This window comes from Piliocolobus tephrosceles, chromosome 17 (assembly GCF_002776525.5).
Source record: "Piliocolobus tephrosceles isolate RC106 chromosome 17, ASM277652v3, whole genome shotgun sequence".
Taxonomy (NCBI): Eukaryota; Metazoa; Chordata; class Mammalia; order Primates; family Cercopithecidae; genus Piliocolobus; species Piliocolobus tephrosceles.
The window spans coordinates 72607662-72630005 of NC_045450.1; the positions used below are offsets into that span (position 1 = coordinate 72607662).

Consider the following 22344-nt stretch of genomic DNA (forward strand, 5'->3'; position numbering starts at 1 on the left):
TCTCCTGCCTCAGCCTCCAGAGTAGCTGGGATTAAGGCACCTGCCACCAAGCCTGGCTTTTTTTTTTCTTTTTTGTATTTTTATTTATTTATTTATTTATTTTGAGACGGAGTCTCGCTCTGTCGCCCAGGCTGGAGTGCAGTGGCCGGATCTCAGCTCACTGCAAGCTCCGCCTCCCGGGTTCACGCCATTCTCCTGCCTCAGCCTCCCGAGTAGCTGGGACTACAGGCGCCCGCCACCTTGCCCGGCTAGTTTTTTTGTATTTTTTTAGTAGAGACGGGGTTTCACCGTGTTAGCCAGGATGGTCTCGATCTCCCGACCTCGTGATCCGCCCGTCTCGGCCTCCCAAAGTGCTGGGATTACAGGCTTGAGCCACAGCGCCCAGCCCCTTTTTTTTGTATTTTTAGTAGAGATGGGGTTTCCCCCTGTTGGCCAGACTCATCTTAAACTCCTGACCTCAGGTGATCAGCCTGCCTCAGCCTCCCAAAGTGCTGGGATTACAGGTGTGAGCCACTGTGCCTGGCCTCCAAAACACAATCTAAGGAATTTACAGAACCACAACATGCAAGCACGGTAAGCTCTGTGCTTGCTTCTGCCTCAGCCCATGTCCAAGGTGGAAAAGGGGTTTGTAGCTGACCAGCCCCAGGGGCACCAAAGTGCATTGATTGGTGGCTGAGGGTGGAGCCTCCCAGGGGGTCTGCCTCTCGCTCTTGGGATGGGTTCACTCATGATGAGTTTACTGTATGGAAATTCATGCATGTCTGTATCATCTCTTCTAGAATAGAAATGCCTAGAAGGCAGGGATGATGGATGCTTCATGGACAAATTAGACTGGACCCAACCTGGTAGATGCCATTTGTAAGACTCTGAGTTAAGTCCTACCCAGTTGCACTCTTAGGACAGAAGGTGTTTCTAGGCTGGGCATGGTGGTTCACGCCAGTAATCCCAGCACTTTGGGAGGCCAAGGTGGGCAGATCACCCAAGGTCAGGAGTTCAAGACCAGCCTGACCAACATGGTGAAACCCCATCTTTACTAAAAATACAAAAAATTAGCCAGGCGTGGTGGCAGGTGCCTGTAATCCCAACTACTTGGGAGGTTGAGGCAGGAGAATTGCTTGAACCTGGGAGGCAGAGGTTGCAGTGAGCTGAGATCATGCTACTGCACTCTAACCTGGGCAACAAGAGTGAAACTCCGTCTCAAAACAAAAACAAACACAAACAAAAAAAGAGGCTGTTTCCGTCTGGACCATCACTGTATCAACTTGACTTACTGCAGGAAAGGGTCATTGAGGGCACTCAATGAACCCTCACGGGATGAATGAATACAGGAACGAATGGGATTAGTCAGTTCATTGATTTATTCATTGAATCACCCGGTTGGTAAGCAGCTCTGTGTGTTGCAGTGGAATCTAGCCTTTCCCACAGCAGTTTGGGAACCGCTGGGGATTTCTAGGAAAGTTCACGGAACATAGAAATAGTTAAAGACCTGGATTTGCAACTTAGCTCTGCTTCTAACTTGCTCTGCGACCCTGGGCAAGTACCTTAGCCTCTCTGAGCTTAAGCTTCTCTACCTGTAAAATGAGAAGAGCGGGCAGGATAAATAGAGACAAGGCAGGAAGCATTTTGTAAAATGTTGTCTGATGATGGCAGTGGTGGTGATTGTGCATCGCACACCATTCGGGGGGCTCTGCAGCTTCATTTGTGTAAAGTGAGTTACTACACATTTCTCTTGGTCCCAGCTCAGGAACCCTAGGTTCTACGTAGGCACATAAATAGGGTCCCAAAAAGAGCAATGCCAACTGCGTAAGTCCATCGACAGCTGGATGCCTGCCGGACCTCCACCCACAAAAACTAGTAGAAAAGTCACTCTCCAGACTGTGGTTAACTAACGAGGGCCAGGAACGGGAGCTGCTGGGTCCAGAAGGGACTTGTGAGCCCTGAGCCTCTGCAGGATAAGGTGCTATGCTAACTCTGAGGCTAGAAGACTTTCCCAAGGCCACCTTCCCAGCAGGGCTGGAGCCCACGGGCATCTCCTCACCCTTCCTGACCCCGAGCTGTTCCAGAATTCTTTTTTTTTTTTTTTTGAGACGGAGTCTTACTCTGTCACCCAGGCTGGAGTGCAGTGGCGTGATCTCGGTTCACTGCAACCTCTGCCTCCTGGGTCAAGTGATTCTCCTGCCTCAGCCTCCCAAGTAGCTGGGATTACAGGCGCACAAACACCACCACACCCGGCTTTTTTTTTTTTTTTTTTTTAATTTTTAGTAGAGACGGGGTTTCACCATGTTGCCCAGGATGGTCTTGATCTCTTGACCTCATTATCCGCCCACCTTGGCTTCACAAAGTGCTGGGATTACAGGCGTGAGCCACTGTGCCCAACCTGTCCCAGAATTCTTTACTGCAGCAGCCTCTGATGGGCTGGATCCCCCGCCTCTCTACCCATTGGAGTAAGAGAAGTCAGCCCTTTCCAATCTGCCCCCGAGGGGAACCGCGAAGCCCTCGGAACACGCGGCGCCTCCTCAGGCTGGCTCGGGGCATCTGCACGCCTGTACCTGAACAAGGGACTTGCGTGAAACAGCGGCCACCCTGGGCTGGGGACCAAGCACACTCAGGGGAAAAGCTAAAAAGGCTACTGTGTCTCACTGGCTCTGTGATACGCAAATAAGGAGGGAAGCCAAACGTTCGTTCTTCTAAGAGGGTAACTGCAAGGCCACTGCGTTTTCGGGAACAGCAGGTGCAGCGGCCGATGGAAAACTCGGGCTGGGCTGGAGCGGCCCCTGGTGGCAGGTCGGTGGAGAGACACCCGGCGCCTGGCCACGTGGCCCACGCGGGGCGCGCGCATTTCAGGAAGACACACAGGCGGAAGGAAAAGCTTGGCCTTTTCATTGAAAATGCAGTGCTTATGGATTCCACAGGAGCCTCTTCAGCATCAGTCTAGTGTGGGATTCATACACTTTGAGCCTCTTTCAAGGTGAAACAGGGAATCTCACTGCAAATTTTAAATCCCACTGTAAATAAAAATTAGACCTGCCCGGCAAAGACCGCCCACCAGAAAATGCCAAGCGTCTTTCTTGAAAAACTGGAAAGCCGTGTTTCATTGCTCTTCCTGTAGACAACACAGCATGGGGTCAGGAGTGGGGTCTGGTGTCAGACGCACGCACGTTCAGAGGCTGGGGCCACCGCTCCCAAACTGTGTGCTCTAGGTCCAGCTTTTGCACCCCTCCTAGCCTCAGTTTCCCCATCTGTAAAGTGGGGATTATCCTTTAACCCCCACCATAGGACTGTTATTACCATAAGTCACATGGGAAATACAAAGTCCTTAGCACAGCGCTTGAAGGAAGCGTTCTAAAACAAACAAACAAACAAAACCAACCAACTGGAAGTCACTGAAGCCTTCATGGGGTGAAACAGCGGATTAAGGGGCAAAGGCTCTCGCTGGCCAGGTTCTGGCGTGTCCCGGGCACCACGCATCCTGTTCATGAGCTCATGTCATTGTCGTGATGGGGAAGGCTTGGTGCATGCCAGGAGTGCAGCAGAGGAGCTGGTGTTCACTGGGCACCTGTTCCTGCTGGGCATTGTGAGATAACTTTATGTTCCCACCAGGATGAACTCCTCACAACAGCCCTACAGAACAGGTCCTGTGAGCCCAACTTTGAGATAAGGAAATTGAGACGCAGAGAGGTTCGGTCACCTGCCCCAGTTTACCCGGCAACCTCCCCCGGGTCTGATGGTCCAAGACCTCAGCTTTTGGAGCAGGGCTCAGGCCAAACTCTGCTACTTGCCTTGCCAGTAAACTTAGGGACCCAATTTAAGGCTGCAGACCTGGATAAAATAATCTCAAAGTGACCTTTATTTTTTAGGTGGAGTCTCACTCTGTCATCCAGGCTGGAGTGCAGTGGTGTGCTCTCAGCTCACTGCAACCTCTGCCTCCCAGGTTCCAGTGATTCTCCTGCCTCAGTCTCCTGAGTTGCTGGGACTACAGACGCGTGTTACTAAACCCAGCTAATTTTTGGTTTTGTTTTTGTTTTTTTTGAGATGAGCCTCGCTCTGTCACCTAGGCTGGAGTGCAATGGCCAGATCTTGGCTCACTGCAACCTCCGCCTCATGAGTTCAAGTGATTCTCTCACCTCTGCCTCCCAAGTAGCTGGGATTATGGGCACCCACCAGCATGCCCAGCTAATTTTTGTATTTTTAGTAGAGATGGGATTTCACCGTGTTGGCCAAGAGTCAAGAGGTCTTGAACTCTTGACCTCAAGTGATCTGCCGCCTCAGCCTCCGAAAGTACTGGGATTACAAGCATGAGCCACTGTGCCCAGCCTACAGTGACTTTTTATAATGACAATACAATGTCAGGGTATTCTCCTTAATTAAAAAAAAAAAAAGGCAAGCCCCATTCACAAAAAGGGGTCTTTAAGCTGCCGGCTCCCATCCCCCAGACTCTGCTATCAGCAGGGCTGGTCCACCGGGCAGCACTGGCCACTGTTGCCTCAGCATCCTGTGCAAGCAGGTGCGTCAGAACCGGCTTATGGAGATATAATTGAATGATTGCCTCCGCGCGTGCCAGACCCTGCAAACATAATAACAGATGACGTTTGGGGCCAGCTCCAGGCTGTGACGTGCTGGCCCCAGAGAATATTGTCTCTGCTATTACAACAGATGCTGTTAATAACCATCTATTTGTAGTTCCGGGCTTTTACCAAGATAAGCAGGCTTTTGGCAGGCACGAGTTGTTTGAAGGCTTAAAATTAGTACAAGAGAAGTTTGAGATGTTCTAATTACTTGTAACTTCAAATAACACGATGCTGCAAGGGACCAGCCTGCTTCCGGTGCCATTCTGGGAGGTGATGCAGGTTCCCAAGCTGTAAAGGGTGACGGCTGAGGGCTTCTGTGTGCCACCTCCCCAGGCAGGCGGGGGCCGCAGCCACTGCAAGCCCCTGCCCACAGAACTCCGTGATGACAGAACCTAGACTGCTCCCTGGAAGTTAGCCTCTGAGACCATCACATGTTGGCACTCGTTGGAAAGCCAGGCAAATGTGGGCCCCAATCCTGGCTTCACACGGTGGGGCTTTGCAAGTTGTTTTATAGGTCTGTGGCCCAGACTAGACGTTTGTAAAAGGATAATGGTGCCTACTTTAGGGGCCCATGGCAAGGACTGACTACTGTGATGCTTACAAAGTACCTCCCTAATAGTCCCTGGCACGCAGTGAGAGCTCAAATAATGATAGCCACTTACTTGTATTATGACTGGTGTTATTGTCATTATTAAAATTACTATCATCACCCAGGCGTGGTGGCTCACGAATCCCAGCACTTTGGGAGGCTGAGGTGAGCAGTCACTTGAGGTCAGACGTTTGAGACCAGCCTGGGCAACATGGTGAAACCCCGTCTCTACTAAAAATACAAAAATTAGCTGGGCGTGGTGGCATGCGACTATAGTCCCAGCTACTTGGGAGGTGGAGGTGAGAGAATCGCTTGAACCTGGGAGGTGGAGGTTGCAGTGAGCCGAGATCGCGTCACTGCACTCCAGCCTGGGCGACAGAGTGAGACTCCATCTCAATAAATAAATAAACAGTAAAATAAAATAAAATCACTATCATCATTGCCATCGCCATCATCTCACCACGGCAGAGATCTGCAGGCCCCGGAAACAGATACCATGAGTTTCAAGGTAAGACCTGCACGTAAAGACGTCGAAAGATAAATATGTCTTGAGAAGACATGTCTTCTCATGTCCATGAGAAGGGGCTTTGCCAGCCATGCAAGCACAAAAGAAGAAAAGTCCCTCATTCATCCGACAACATCCACTGAGTTTCTCCCGTGTGCCAGGCACCACACTCAGTATGGGGGACACAGGGAGGAGGCTGTGGGCTCAGACTTGCCCTTGCAGAGCTTGGAATCCAGGAGGGGCAGACGGTGGTGGAGATAAAAAGCTGTGTGTCTGGGAGGTGAAGGCGCGGGCTTTGGGGCCGTAAACTTGCTGGGGACACCCCTATGGAAGTGGCATTTCAGCCCTGAAGATGAGTTTTTCTGTTTGTCAGGTGAAGATAATGGCGGTTGCAGGCAGAAAGGGACGACCAGTGGAAAGGACCCTGGTGACAGCAGCCACCACGACAGAACAGGTGGAAGCACCAGCCGGCAGAGACGCTGTCGGGGGCAGCGGGAGATGGGATTGGAGGGGCAACGGGGTCAGTGCCGGTGGTGGTGAAAGGAAGGGGGGCCTTCGCCAATAAACCCCAACAGGATTTTTGTTTTATTTTTTTGAGACAGAGTCTCGCTCTGTCACCCAGGCTGGATGCAGTGGTACAATCTCGGCTTACAGCCTCCTAGTTTCAAGCAATTCTCCTGCCTCAGCCTCCCGTGTAGCTGGGATTACAGGCATGCACCACTACAACTGGCTAATTTTTGTGTGTTTAGTAGAGACAGGGTTTTGCCATGTTGATCAGGCTGGTCTCAAACTCCTGACCTCAGGTGATCCGCCTGCCTTGGCCTTCCAAAGTGCTGGAATTATAGGTATGAGCCACCACACCTTGCCCATCAACAGGTTTTGAATGTTCCGGTCTGTTTTTTTTTTTTTTTTTTTTGAGACAGGATCTCATTCTGTCACCCAGGCTGGAGTACAGTGGTGCGATCATGGCTCACTGCAGTCTCAACCTCCTGGGCGCAAGCCATCCTCCCGTCTCTGCCTCCTGAGTAGCTGGGACCACTATGCCTGGCTAATTTTTTTTACAAGACCACTGTTAAAAGCCCGGAAGAATCCTGCAGCTCGCCGTGGTGGGCTGTTCTGCATGTGCTAGAGTCTGTTCAGCATTTCAGACAGAAAAACCTCAGCATTCCTCTTCCGTGGGTCTCCATCGTAGCTCCTTTGAAATCTCTGTTCTTTCTCTGCACCATGGCCCTCCCTTCCTCTCCGATACAAAGAGTCCACACTCAGCTCCCCTCCGTCCTCCTCCACCCCACACTGCCCAAGCACCTCACCCTCCCGGTGACTGACTCGTCCCCGGTTTTGCACACACCTGGGAAGCGTAGCTGGCCCGTCCTACACACCAGCCTTGCAGGCTTGGTGAGTAGATCATCCTTGTTTGCTCTTGCCAGGTGCAGCCGTGTGTAGTGGCTCACGAAGGGTCATCTGGGAGGGCACCAGGAAGCGTGAGTGACGTCCACCACGAGAGGCGTGGGGAGCTACGGCAGCACATTCATCCACTGTGCTTGAGGTCGTTTTTCTCCCCAGTGACCTTTTCCTGGACTTCCTCGCTGGATCTCCGTGAGTGCCAGGGCTGCTTCTGGGAAGGTTTTTGGACCCAGCACATCACCTGGCACAGTCAGGGTTTGCTCAATATTTGCTGAGAGAAAACGGCAGCCACGTCACAGATTCACAATGGGAGCTTCTCGTATGGAGCAGAAATGTCCATTTGTTGCCTGTGGCTTGGCAGGAGCTCCAAGCAGTGGTGAGAGGAAGTCATGGGTGACCACGGTGGGCATTATCGCCTGACGGGGTTGCCGGCTGGTCCTGAGCTCATCACCGTCTATCTCCTGCGTCCACAGTGAGTTCTATTAAGTGCAGCATTTTGTCAGGCAACCGCCCGCAGCACTGAGGGGTGGGGCGATGGCAAATGGACCCAGACGCTCAGTGGGCGTAACCACGCGGCAGGTGCAGATGCGGACCCCCAGCCCCACGAGCTCGGAGTACCCTTCAGCCCCGCGGCACCCCGTCTGTCTCCAAGGCTGAGGAGCTGGGGTGGGAGGAGGAGGCACAGAGCCGTCTGAACACAGCTAGGGCCACTCACTGGCCTCTGCAGGGGAGCAACGCAGCAGGGAAGCCAGGAGGGAGGGGGAGGGAAGGTGCAGTTGCAGTGGGTGGGCATGGGGGCTCAGCTGCTGGCACAGAGCAACACGAGGGAACCAGGGAAGAGCAGGAGGGAGGACGCAGGGGTGGGTGTGGGGCTGGAGGACCCGGCGGTCCACAAGGTGGTCAGGACCTCAGCGTGGCTGGCGGCTGGGCGTGGGAGGGGCTGGGCTGGAGTCGCGGGCCACCGTCCCCAGAGTGCTTCCCCGGGCAGGGCTCTCATTCCCCTTGTCAGGGGAGGGGACGGGCACAGAGAAGCGCAGCAATGAGCCGGGAACAGACCTGAGATGAAACCTCGGCTTCCCTTGTCCTCAGAATGAGAATTAATCCACAGAGGAGCCAAGGAAAACGCAGGGCACCGAGGTGACGGTGCGGGGTGTGAGCGACGTGGCCAGCGTGGCCGCCCCACCACCAGCTCCATCCTGAGCGCTTCACAGACGTGGCCCCCTTTATCCGCACAACTGCCCCGGGAGCCACTGAACGAGCCTCTATGAAACCTCAACTCGCACTGCAGGGCACGTCCGACCTCAGTCACCTTTGATCACTTTTGTCACCCGGGGTCTGCAGTCAGGGCTTTGTGTCTGCAGCGGTCCCTGGGAAACAATCTACAATTAGAAGCTCCACCAGACTCACTCAGAGTCACAAAATTTCTATCACTGACTGCTTTCCTCCAAGGCCCAAACTGGATTCATAAACTTCCAAAGAAAACTTCATATTGAAAAAGTGATGTACCCACAGTACTGTAGAATGACGTTTACCGAGGAAAAACGGGGCTGGGTGTGGTGGAGTGAGCCTGTAGTCCCAGCTACTTGGGAGGCTAAGGTGAGAGGATGGTTTGAGCTCAGGAGAAGCTTGCAGTGAGCCCAGATGCATGTCAGCCTGGGCAACAGGGCCAGATCCTGTGTCAAAAATAATTTTTTTTTTTTGGTAGCTCACACCTGTAGACACAGCTACTCAAGAGGCTGAGCTGGGAGGATCAATTGATCTCAGGAAGTCGAGGCTGCAGTGGGCTGTGATTGCACCACTGACTGCAGCCTGGGCGACAGAGCAAGATCCTGTCTCCAAAAAAAAAAAAAAAAAGAAGGTAAAACTATTGTTTATGCTGTCACCACCCAGTAAACATAGTTACTGATATTTTTACTCCCAGTGTAACTTTCTGGTCCCTTCCCATAACCACATGTATTTGGCAAGCTTTTCTTTTTTTTGTTTTTTTCAAAATAAGCCACAGTAACATTTAATAAGTAACAACAGTGTATTAGTCTGTTTTCATGTTGCTGATAAAGCCATACCGAAGACTAGGATATTTACAAAGAAAAAGAGTTTGAATGGACTCAGTCCCACATGGCTGGGGAGGCCTCACAATCATGGCAGAAGGCGAAAGTCATGTCTTGCATGGCGGCAGGTAAGAGAGAGTGAGAACTAAGAGAAGGGGGTTAGTCGGGAGGCTGAGGCAGGAGAATGGCATGAACCCAGGAGGCGGAGCTTGCAGCGAGCTAAGATTGCACCACTGCACTCCAGCCTGGGTGACAGAGCGAGACTCCGTCTCAAAAAAAAAAAAAAAAAAAAAAAATCAGATTGGCAGGGTGCAGTGGCTCACACCTGTAATCCCGGCATTTTGGGAGGCTGAGGTGGGTGGATAGCTTGAGGTCGGGAGTTCAAGACTAACCTGGCCCACATGGTGAAACCCCATCTCTACTAAAACTACAAAAATTAGCCAGGCATGGTAGCACACACCTGTAATCCCAGCTACTCAGGAGGCTGAGGCGGGAGAATCACTTGTACCCGGGAGGCAGAGGTTGCAGTGAGCCGAGATCACACCACTGCACTCCAGCCTGGGTGACAGAGCGAGACTGTCACAAAAAACAAACAAATGAACAACAAACAAACAAACAAACAAAAAACCCATCAGATCTTGTGAGACTTAATCACCACCACGAGAACAGTATGGGGGAACTGCTACAATTCAAGATGAGATTTGCTGGGGACACAGACAAACCATATAAAACAGCTGCTTGCTAAATTACATCCCTAGGCCGTGCATGGTGGCTCACACCTGTAATCTCAACACTTTGGGAGGCCAAGGTGGGCAGATCACCTGAGGTCAGGAGTTCGAGACCAACCTGGCCAACACGGCAAAACCCTGTCTCTACTAAAAATACAAAAATTAGCTGGGCACGGTGGCAGATGCCTGTAATCCCAGCTACTTGGGAGGCTGAGGCAGGAGAGTCATTTGAATCCGGGAGGTGGAGGCTGCAGTGAGCTGAGATCACGCCACTGTGCTTCAGCTTGGGACACAGAGCAAGGCCTCGTCTCAAAAAAATAAAAATAAAAATAAAAATAAATAAATAAATTACATCCCTGGCCTGTGAATATTACCACAAAGACTGACCCGCGGGCATAAGCCCTCTCGGCATCCTCAGTCCACTCCCTCCACACTCTCCCACACTCAGCCACTCTGCCTGTTCCCTGAACCTGCCAGGCTTGTTTCTGCCCAGGCCCTTGGACTTGCAGCTTCAGTTAGCGAATAGTCCTCAGAGAAGACACAGGACGCCCAGTGAAGTTTGAATTGCGAAGAAAGCAACACATTTTTAGTGTAGATCCCAAATATTTAGCATAAGTATGGTTTGTGTAATATTTAGGATGCTCGTATTTTAAAACGGTGATGCGGGAATGCTTCTCCCCACTGTCACGAAGCTGACACTTTCTTACCAGCTGGGACTTGGGTCCAGCGGGGTCTTTTCTGACCATGTTGTGTAACGCTCAAACCTCCCTCAGTGGAGTCATCTCTGGCCCATCACCTGGTTTCATTTTCATCATAGCACTTATTGCTATCCAAAACCATCTTCTTTCTTATGTACATATTTGTTTATTTTTCTGTAAACTTGCATAGAGAAGTACCTATTTACTAATTAATGTTTACTAATTTTCTTATCCCACAAGAACACAAGCTCCTTGGGAGCAGGGGTTTCCCTGTCTTGATTGATCCTTTGTCCCTATAAAAGACCACACAGCACACAGGGGTCACCGTGCACCTGGGAAGCATCCGGGAAGCTGGATGATTAGAAATGGGCTTCTGGATCCAAATGATAACAGTAGTGGCTCCACTGCCTGACATTTCGTCCAACATGATCCCACCCCTGGCCACAGCTGATTGGAGAGGGATGGGCACTCAAACCATGCTGGACCAATTGGAGCCCCTTCCTCAGTCCCACTCCTAATTAGTGCAGGGCTGGGCCAATCAGAGTCACTGCCCTGGGAATTTGGAATTGGAATTGAGCAAGAACAGGAACAGTGGCTCCCCAGTGGCCAAATCTCTAACAGGTAAACTTTGGAAGCTGCTTGGTACATTTTCATTTTTCAGTCTCGAGGACCAAAAAAGCAGAGAAAACATCTGCAGAGAGACTGGACACTGACTTCTACCTAACTTCCCCCAAAATATTCACACCCAGGCCTGAGGGAAGGAACAGGAGCTACATATAGAATGGAGATGAAAACACACGTGTGCACACACGCACACGACACATGTGCACACACGAACACACATGCACACATGTATACACACGTGCTCACACAGTGCACATGTGCATACACGCACACAAACACAAATGAACACATGCACACACATGCACAGGAACACACATGCACACATGTATACACACATGTATGCACACAGTGCACACATGCACAGGAAAACACAAACACGCATGCACACACGTAGTCGTTTTAGGAGCTAGACTGCCAGTTTATGAATTTGCAATGACAAATAACTTTCCCAGGATATAAGCATGATGGTCACATCCTTTCATCTCAGTTGAGGGGTCTTCCTTGAACCGCACAGCCACAGTCCCAGTCCTGACAGTGCCAGGATTCCCCTCCAAGGAATTCACTCTTCCCCTGCCTCTCATCTTGGAGCTGCCAATTTGTGTCCCACCAGAGGCGCCAAAATGTTCCTAGAGCCTCCTCCTCTCGCGGGGACAGCCCGGTAGGCACCCACCCCCCAACCCCGGCCTCTCAGGCCTCGTTTGGATTTATTTTGAAGGAAGCTATTGTCTACTAAATGCTTAATTCTCCCAGAACGGTGCCAAACACTTCACACAGCCCTGCCCAATGAGCTGGGCCCTCCCGCACCTTTAGGGAATGAGCTGAGCTCTCTGTGAGGGCACTCGAGGTGGGACAGGCACAGTGTGGCAGCACGTGGATCCGGCTGCTGTTTTCCTTTGTGACTGGCACCTCTCCTCTCCCCCTTCCTTCCTCCACCCGCTTTGCTCCTCCCCACCCCCTGTCCCCCACAGATTTTCCTCTTTGGCCTTCAAGGCCATACACATTCCCTGGAAAGAGCTTTTGCCGCCACCTCTGTTACTCATCGTCCTTGGCCTGCGCTCCCTCCAAGTGCTGGCACCCCCAGCTCCTAGGAAAACTGCCGGCAGTGTCTGCAGATGGAAATTTCCTTGGCCTCTCCATTTATTTCGCTTTGTTTCTGGCCCTGCCACGGTGTGGTCCAGGCCTCCGGAGCCTGTCTGTGCACAGTTGTCTGCACCTCATCTGCTCCCTTCCTTTCCTCTCACCAGCACTGCCCCTCCTTCCATCCAGGGTTTGCTGTGTTTTTGTCTTATTCTTCTCTGTTTCTCTCTAAAAACCTTTCTCTAGCCCTACCTGTCCTTCATCTGAGGTTCTCATTCCCTCTGTCCCCGCAGGCTCCTGATTCCCAATCCGGGTGAACAAAGAGGACAGAAAATCTGCGAAGCAGAGGACCAAGAACCTGGAAAAATCGGCTGCAGAGATGCGGAGGGGACCGAGAGCATGTGAAGCTGAGTAGGAGAGAAAGAAAAAGGAAACTGGGTTTCGGAGAAAATGACAAATAAAGTGAAACCAGATTGGCCCGTGTGGATGGGAGCCAAGGGAGGGATGACCCAGCTCATTTCCATGGCCTGGGAGAGACACCGGATCCTTCTTTTGGTCTGTGGCAGGAAGCAGCGAGATCCTTTGAGCAGATGTGAAGCCGGTGGAGAAGCCAAAAGTGAGGTCAGGACAAGGTCAGAGGCTGACCCTGGGAGACAGACAGCAGCAGTGGCCTTGGACCTGAGAGCTACCGAGCCAGGGAGGGGCCGAGGTCAGCTTGGGGTCCACAGCAAGGGTGCACGTCCAGTGAGGAGGGTGCCCCATCCTCACTCTGGGAACAGCATCCTCAGCTGTCCTGCGGGAGTGCTGCTCTCCACTCTCCGAACACACCTTGCTCCGGGCAGGGTCACCCTTGGGCTGGCCAGACAAGCAGCCAAAGCCGGGCCCCTGAGAATCAGCCCTGGGATGGTGGCTGGAACTGCCGGGAAAGAGGAGACATCGCTCCACTGGAGGCCAAGTCATAGCCTCGGGCGGCCACCTTCACCCCATCGGGGAACCCCCATGAGTGTCCCCTGGGGAAAGCAGAGCCTGGGGGAGCCCTCAGAGGAAAGCAGAGACTGGGGGAGCACTCAGGAAAGTAGGGTCTGGGGAGCACTCGGAGGAAAGGGGAGCCTGGGGGAGCACTCGGAGGAAAGCGGAGCCTGGGGGAGCTCTCAGAGGACAGTGGAGCCTGGGGGAGCATTCGGAGGACAGCGGAGCCTGGGGGAGCACTCGGAGGAAAGCAGAGACTGGGGGAGCACTCAGAGCCCTGGCAGTCATCGACCCCTGCACCCGGTTGCAGCCCGGACTCTTTAGGATCAGAGCCAGCAAATCTCCCCCTTCTTTGCTTATGCCAGTTTGAGGTGGGGTTCTGCCAGGTACAACCAAAAAGAAGTCTTAAGAAGTCTTCACGGAATTCCTCGCTTGGAGAGCAGCAGTGAGATCCCAGGCTGCAGGGACAAGAGGGAGGAAGGCAGGGGGCAGTGGCGAGTGGGAGATGGCTCATGCTGACTCTGGAGCTGACTCTGCAAATCTCTTCCCAACTCCACCATCAGTGACTGTACCTTGGAATCTTGAACTCGGCCGTGCAGGAGTGTTTGCACCACGGAAAGTGGCGAACACCACACATGCCCGCTTTTGTCCCTCCACCCAGCCCCGGAAAGCCAGCTGCTAGGCCTGTACCAGCATTCCCCACCCATGGACTCAGGAGGGCTGGGCTTACCTGGGACCACTTCTGAAAGCTGCACCAGGCCCAACTTCCCCAAGGACAAGGCTGACTCACAGAGTGAGGACAAGGCTGAGCTGCAGTCGGCACAGGTGCAGTTAAACAGGCCAGAGCCAACTCGCCCCTCGCCCGGGGTCTGCATAGACCCCACCTGCAGCCAAATTACATTTGAGCACACAGTAAAAGGATTAAAACTGACGATCCTCCTGTTCTCTCCTTTCCATTTCTTCGCTCTCAGTTTAGTCGCTGTTTTTTTTTTGTTTGTTTGTTTTTTTGTTTTTTTTGAGACAATGTCTCACTCTGTCGCCCAGGCTGGAGTGCAGTGATGCGATCTCAGCTCACTGCAACCTCCGCCTCCTGGGTCCAAGCAATTCTCCTGCCTCAGCCTCCTCAGTAGCTGGGACTACAGGTGTGCACCACCACACTTGGTTAATTTTTGTATTTTTAGTAGAGACAAGGTTTACCCATGTTGGCCAGGCTGGTCTCAAACTCCTGACCTCAGGTGATCCACCCGCTTCTGCCTCCCAAAGTGCTGGGATTACAGGTGTGAGCTACTGTGCCTGGCCAATTTAGTCACTTTTATTTTATTTTATTTTAGTTTTGAGACTAAGTCTCACTTTGTTGCTCAGGCTAGAGTGTAGTGATGTGATCTCGACTCACAACGTCCACCTCCCAGGTTCAAGTGATTCTCCTGCCTCAGCCTCCCCAGTATCTGGGGTTACAGGTGCTTGCCACCACACCTAGCTAATTTTTGTATTTTTACTTTTTTTTTTGAGACCGGGTTTCACTCTTGTCACCCAGACTGGAGTGTGAAGGCACAATCTTGGCTCACTGCAACCTCTGCCTACCAGGTTCAAGCAATTCTCCTGCCTCAGCCTTCCGAGTAGCTGGGATTACAGGCATGCACCACCATGCCTGGCTACTTTTGTATTTTTAGTAGAGATGGGTTTTCTCCATGTTGGTCAGACTGATCTCGATCTCCTGACCTCAGGTGATCCACCCGCCTCGGCCTCCCGAAGTGCTGGGATTACAGGCATAAGCCACTATGCCCGGTCAATTTTTGTATTTTTTAGTAGAGATGGGCTTTCACCATGTTGGCCAGGCTGGTCTCAAACTCCTGACCTCAAGCAATCCACCTGCCTCAGCCTCCCAAAGTCTTGGGATTACAGGCATGAGCCACCGCACCTGGCCACTTTTATTTGTTTGCTTGTATCAGGACTCTTGAAAGCAAGTGATAGGAACTTAAACTGATTTTAAAAAGAGGCTTATTAGTACAGGGGTTAACTGGGTTTCAGGTACAGCTATATTCAGAGGCCCTGAAATTGGCTTGGGCCTTGATTTCTCCCCTTCTTGGCTTTGCATTCCTGCGTGGACACTTTCTCAGGACGGCCCTCACCTGCTGTGGGGCACAGCTGATCTTTGCCCAGCCACGGAAATAATCTCTTTAAATACGTCCTAGAAAAAAAACTCCTTGGCTCTCATTGGCTGGTCTTGAGTCACGTGCCCATGCCTGGACCAATTGCTGCAGCCAGTGACAAGGCTGTTGAGAGGCCACACCCAGGTCCCCACCCACTCCTGTCTCTGGACCCCGTGAATGGGAGTTGGAGATGGGCTCCCAAGGAAAACAAGAACGTTGGACCCAGGAGGCAGGAGGATGGAGGCCGAGCCAGCAACACAGCAGATGCCCTTACAAAACCACGGACTGTCGGGATCAGCGGCACCTGGGAGCCTGCTGGCATGAGATTCTTGGCTCTGCCTTGCACCTGCCAAGTCAGAATGTCTAGAGGAAGCACAGGTTGTGTTCTTTTGTGTGTGTGTGTGTTTTCAGAGACAGGATCTCGCTGTGTTGCCCAGGCTGGAGTTAACTGGCACAATCCCAGGTTACTGCAGCCTCAACCTCTTGGGCTTACGCCTCCTGCTTCAGCCTCCCAAGTAGCTGGGACCACAGGCATGCACCACCAAGTCTGACTAATTTATTTTTATTTTTGTAGAGATGCAGTCTCGTGACCCTCCTGCCTTGGCCTATCACAGTGCTGGGGTTACAGGTGTGAGCCCCGGGCTGGGCTGACAGGAGTGTGTGCTCTAACAGGAGTGTGTGCTCTAACAGACTCTCCAGGAGATGTTGATGCACACTGGTGTGTGAGAACTGTCAGCCCCCCACTAAAATTAGCATTTTATTCACTGATGTGAATATCCTCGCCAGGACCAGGTGCGGTGGGGAAGGGGAGGTCCCAGGGAAAGTTGCGAGGCTGTTTCTGGAGAGGGTGTGCCACACAGACAGGCACGAAGGTGGAGCTTCTTGACCTAAAGCAGGCTTTGACTTGTGATCCTGGGGGATAATTACCATCTCCGGTTTTCTTGTTTTCCAGCCTAAAACCTGAGCCTGAGTTCCCTTGGGAATACAGAAGCATCTAGATTCCAAGGCACACATGCTGCCACTAGCCAAACAAAAAATAACAAGTGTGCCCTTAAAGCACCGCAGAGATGTCCCTGCGCCACTGCCAACAGTTCTTGTTCTTGCCCTGGGGGTTGAGGGACGGGCCTCCTGTGCAGACCTCAAGGCCTACTGGACACAGCCTCTGCTGGGCTTGAGCCAGAGGCCCATCTGGGCCCTTGGCCGGCTGCCGGCTTTCCTGGGGACCGACTGTGACCTTGGCCTCACTCACCCAGGGTGTTGGTGCTTCCTCTCTGCGTAGAGCTCAGCTCTTGGTGGCCTCCTGCTGGATGTTTGTGGATGTTGGATGCAGATTCTTTAAGGGTGCCCGCTCCCCAGATTCCCTTCTTTGCAGAGCACAGAGTCCCATTGGGAGGCCTCTGTGGCCTCTGACCAAGGAGTTCCCCAAGCCTCCTTTTTCGCATCTGTAAAATGGGGACTGGTTTGTGTCTCCCACGACCGTTCAAAGACTGCAGTTGTGCAAGTGAAGCCCTTGGCGAGAAGTGAGTTGGTGACGGGCTAGAATCTGCAGTCAGAACGGAAGCCAGCTCCTCGCACTGGGTCACTCACCCTTGGCAGTCGCCCCTTCTCTAAGCCTCCATTTCTTCTTACCTAAAATGAGGGTCCCGCAATACTCTCTCTAGTGGCTTCTGTTTTCTGCCATGCTGCTATTCACAGATGGCAGCGTTTTTTTTTTTTTTCTTTTTTTGAGATGGAGTCTCGCTCTGTCGCCCAAGCTGGAGTGCAGTGGCTCAGTCTCTGCTCACTGCAAACTCCACCTCCTGGGTTCAAGCGATTCTACTGCCTCAGCCCCTCCAGTAACTGGAACCTCAGCTGTGTGCCACCGGCTAATTTTTGTATTTTTAGTAGAGACGGGGTTTCACCATGTTGGCCAGGCTGGTCTTGAACTTCTGACCTCAGGTGATGCACACACCTCGGCTTCCCAAAGTGCTGGGATTACAGGCATGACCCAGCTCGCCCAACCTGGCAGTGCTTTTAAAAGGGGGTCCGTCCACATACCTTCCTCCTCCTAGTAGTATCAGGATTCCCCTGGCACCTCCTGCTCCCCACTGTGTGAGGTCTTGGTGAGGACATTAGCCGGGTGCCTGATGCTCCAGCAACCGAGGGCTGGGTATTGGCTCAAAGTAAGATCCGCAGACATGTGGGACGCCCCCGGGACGAGGCAGATGGGATGCCTGCCAGAGAGGACGTGGGGCTGCGGCTGCGTCGGGGCCCCCAGGTTTGATGATTCCCCAGGAAGAGTCACCGGGTCCAGCACAGAGCCACCCTCAGAGCTAAGCTACATTCAGCAAAAGGACGCAGAGCGAGATCAGCCACGCGAAGAGGTGCCTGGGCTGTATCTGGAGGACTCCAGGCAGGAGCTTCTGGAGTCCCCACCAGGGGAGACACACAGGACAGACTTAATTCTCCCCTAAACCAGCAGCGACAACACATGTGACGTGTTCTGTACCAGGGCAGCTCACTAGCGACTCAATGCCCAAGAGTTTATTGGGAGCTGTTCACATAGGCACCTGATACCCAGCACGTGGCCCAATTCCAGACTCGCAGCAGGAGGGAGAGCAGGTGTTCGGCATGAAGGCGGCTTACAGTGCCACCAGCTGGTGCTGGGAAAACACCAGGTAGGACCTGACAGCCACCCTGATAAAAATGCAAACATAATAGGCATAGAGAGAACCTTCTCAAACCTCAGAGCATCCTCCTGGAACTTCCGAGAATCATGGTGAAGGTTTGATGAGATGATCCGCAGAAGCCCTTGGCCAAGCGCTGGAACCCAGTAAGGGCTTGGTGGCTTCCAGGACCTCTCAAGTCACCTCCCAGCCCACCCCGTTCCTCCACCACCGTCTCCCACCTGCATCTCCCCGGACCGCCTCCTATTTAACCCCTGCTCCTCTCCAGGCGCCTCCTCAGTCTGTCCTTCACAGCAGCTGGGGGGTCCATTTAAAAGGTCAGCCAGGGCTAGGCGTGGTGGCTCATGCTTGTAAGCCCAGCACTTTGGGAGGCCAAGGTGGGCGGATCACCTGAGGTCAGGAGTTCGAGAGTAGCCTGGCCAACATGGCAAAATCCCCTTTCTGCTAAAAATACAAAAATTAGCCAGGCGTGGTGGCAGCCACCTGTAATCCCAGCTACTCGGGAGGCTGAGGCAGAAGAATTACTTGAACCCAGGAGACAGAGGTTGCAGCGAGCTGAGATTGCGCCACACACTCCATCCTGAAGGACAGAGCAAGACTCTATCTCAATAAATAAAATAAAGGTTGGTCAGGTCACCGCCTGCTCAAGCCTGCAGTGGTCTCATTTCCAGGCTCCTGACACCCCAGCCCTGCTGTGGGCCCAACTCCCTTGCAGGCCTCTGCCTAGATTATCAAGGCCAGTGTGGGCGTCACAGCCACCACTGCTTTCTGTCCTTCACCCCATTCTGAGTTCCTCTTCCGACTTGCAAAGCGATTGCATTTCGCTTAGCTTGTCTCTTCCAACCCCTGCAGAGCGAGCCCTGCGGGCAGGGGTTTTTCTTTGCTGGGTGCACCTGTGTGCGTGCAGGTGCTGGCGGCATTCTCATCTGTAAAGTGAGCACCAGGCTCCCGTCCCCTCGAGAACCTTTGCACCATCCCCGGGTGTGTCCTCCCCCTTCCTGCTCTCCTCCCTCTACTCCGCGAAGACCCCGATCCTGCTCCCAGAACGACAGGAGAGGAGAAAGCCCTCGAGCCCCAGCTGGCACTTACCTGATGCCTCGGTGACATCGTCAAATTCCACCTGGAAGAGGTAGCCAGTGTTCCAGGCGTACAGGCAGGATACTGCGTCATAGGAGACCCTGAGTGGCTTTAGCCGGGGGTCGTAGACGCTGTCCCTCCACTGGATGTTGATGGGAGACTGCCGGGTGCCCCCTGGCACGGAGACTGGGCCCATCCGGAGTGGGTGCACTGCGGGGAGAGAGAAGGAGACCTGAGTGAGGCATCAGTTTCATCCTGTGTTTTGGACGGACAGGGCGGAAACCCGGCCGCACGAGACCCCACAGGTCTTGGCTCACGGGAAACTGGCACGTGGGGGCCCCTGGGCAGCTGGACATGCGCCCGCAGGGTGTTCGCCTCCTCCTCTCTTTTCCGCATCACCTGGGGACTTTCTTTCCAACCCGGAAGCAACTCCCTCTCGGCCCGTGCCGCCCGTGTTGATGGGTTTTTGACTTCTGTGTTGCCGTCATCACAGAGTGGCCAGAAGTACGGAGAGACCTTGGGGAGGGCAGGTGGACGGAGGAGGGCGCTGTCCGGAAGGCAGGCTGAGTGCAGTGGGGCTCTTGTCTCTCCGGAAGGCTTTGAAACCTCCCTTCCTACTCACAGGAATCCCACCTAATGGGTCCTGTGGAAACTGGAGCTACTTTGGAAGTCTTACCCTCCAAGCCCTCTGGCAAAGAGGAAGTGAAACCCGCGGCGTGGAGAAAACTAAGCAGAGTGACAGCCCCTCTACCCACTTCCTCGAGGCTCGTTTCAAACTGCTTCAATTGTCCTTTTTAAAGTAAGAGCCACTAATCAAAAACAGTTGAGAGGCCAGGAACAGTGGCTCACGCCTGTAATCCCACCACTTTGGGAGGCAAGGCGGGCAGGTCACCTGAGCTCAGGAGTTTGAAATCAGCCTGACCAACATGGTGAAATCCCATCTTCAATGAAAATATAAAAATTAGCTGGGTGTGGTGGCAGGTGCCTGTAATCCCAGCTACTCGGGAGGCTGAGGCAGGAGAATGGCGTGAACCCAGGAGGTGGAGGTTGCAGTGAGCCGAGATCACGCCATTGCACTCCAGCCTGGGCGACAGAGACTCTGTCTCCAAAAAAAGAAGCAGAAATGTTTATGAGTGAAGCAGCAGCTGCCCATGATCGCACCCCACGGTGTGTGTCCGCCCCGCCTATTCTCTGTGCAAAGCCTCATTCGAAGACAGCTGGATTGTTTTTTTTTCTTTAAGAGACAGGGTCTGAAGGCTCCTTGGGATATCCTGCTCTCGAAACCTGAGAGCAGCTTCCAAATACAGAGTCTACAGAGTCCCCTTGTCTGTGGACATCACCCCAGAGGCCTGGCGTGCCCTGCGGCTCCTGTCCTCACCTTCACAGGCCTGAGCTAAACCGGCTTAGGTTCTTAAAGGGAATTAAATGGAATAGTCTTTTTTTTTTTTTTGAGATAGAGTCTTGCTCTGTCGCCCAGGCTGGAGTGCAGTGGCGCCATCTCGGCTCACTGCAAGCTCCGCCTCCCGGGTTCATGCCATTCTCCTGCCTCAGCCTCCCGAGTAGCTGGGACTACAGACGCCCGCCACCTCGCCCGGCTAGTTTTTTGTATATTTTAGTAGAGATGGGGTTTCACCGTGTTAGCCAGGATGGTCTCGATCTCCTGACCTCGTGATCCGCCTATCTCGGCCTCCCAAAGTGTTGGGATTACAGGCTTGAGCCACCGTGCCCGGCCCCGGAATAGTCTTTTTTTGAGATCAGGTCTCACTGTGCCGCCCAGGCTGGAGTGCAGTGGTGCCAATCACAACAGCCTCGAACACCCAGGCTGAAGTGATCCTCCCACCTCAGCCTCCCGAGCAGCTGGGACTACAGGTAAACACCACCATGCCTGGCTTACTTTTTCATTTTTTGTAGAGACAAGGTCCCACTATGTTGCCCAGGCTGGTCTCAAACTCCTGGCCTCAAGCAATTCTCCTGCCTCTCCCAAAGTGAGTCAGGCATCTCCCAAAGTGCTGGGATTAGAGGTGTGTACCACCACACCAGGTGAGGATTTTTTATTTTAATGAACAAGGTTTTTACTGTGTATATTATCTTTTAAATTGCCTTTTTTCATTTAACATTGTGAACTCATTTTGTCAATAAAAAAAAATACACAATTATTTTTAATGGTGATACATTTACATTGTACAATTATGACACAATTTTTAAAATCCATTATTTGGTGATGATATTTAGGTTATTTCCAACTTCTTGCAGTTAAAGCTGTGATGAAGTTGCTGTTCTTTCTCTGTATCTCATCTGGATTATTTTTTTCTTACAAACTCCTAACCACAGAATTGCTGGGTCAAAGGGTGTGTCCAGCAGAAGTCTAGAAAACAAGGATAAAGATGGATAGCTCTGGCTGGGCGTGGTGGCTCACGCCTATAATCCCAGCACTTTGGGAGGCCGAGGTGGGTGGATCACCTGAGGTCAGAAGTTTGAGACCAGCCTGACCAACATGCTAAAATCCTGTCTCTACTAATAATGCAAAAATTAGCCAGGTGCAGTGGCTCGTGCCTGTAATCCCAGCTACCTGGGAGATTGAGGCAGGAGAATGACTTGAACCTGGGAGGCGGAGATTGCAGTGAGCAGAGATGGCGCCATTGCACTCCAGCCTGGATGACAAAAGCAAACTCAGTCTCAAAAAAAAAAAAAAAAAAAGATGTATAGCCCTGTTGGAAATGCTTCTCCAGCCGAGTTGAATGGTTATCGCATTGCTGTGTTTTGTTCTTTAATGAACATGAAAAATTTTTAAACTGTTATTAAATAAGTAAACCATCAGAGGTCAGTAGAATGTATAATACATGTTTAAGTTAAAAAGTGCAGAATCGGCCGGGTGCGGTGGCTCACGCCTGTAATCTCAGCACTTTGGGAGGCCGAAGCAGGAGGATCACGAGTTCAGGAGATCCAGACCATCTTGGCTAACATGGTGAAACCCAGTCTCTACTAAAAATACAAAAAATTTGCCAGGCGTGGTGGCGGGCGCCTGTAGTCCCAGCTACTCGGGAGGCTGAGGCAGGAGAATGGCGTGAACCCAGGAGGCAGAGCTTGCAGTGAGCCAAGATCTTGCCACTGCCCTCCAGCCTGGGTGACAGAGCGAGACTCTGTCTCAAAACAAACAAACAAAAAAAAAGATTGCAGAATTGCAGAAGAATGTTTGTTCTAAAATCGCATCTTTTCTACTTGTCAATGTTAAAAAGTCCTC

The 22344-nt window shown here is 52.4% G+C and overlaps 1 protein-coding gene across 7 annotated transcripts in view; it reads right to left on the minus strand.

Annotated features, from left to right (window-relative positions):
• Positions 1-19980, minus strand: part of CA5A (carbonic anhydrase 5A) — a 48547-nt gene extending 28567 nt beyond the window's left edge. For 4 of the 7 annotated variants that reach the window (XR_002735072.3, XM_023228858.3, XM_023228854.3 and 1 more), the window contains exons 1-2: positions 19421-19952; positions 19116-19313 (exon numbers count right to left, since the gene is read on the minus strand). Coding sequence is in view for 6 of the 7 variants with exons in the window: in XM_023228858.3 (XP_023084626.2) it covers positions 19116-19313; positions 19421-19499 (277 nt within the window). In the remaining variant the exon portion in view is untranslated. Of the gene's footprint in view, positions 1-19115; positions 19314-19420 lie in introns of all 7 variants that reach the window. The other 3 variants (XM_023228860.3, XM_023228857.3, XM_023228856.3) reach the window with 3 other exon arrangements.
• Positions 19981-22344: the final 2364 nt, after the last annotated feature.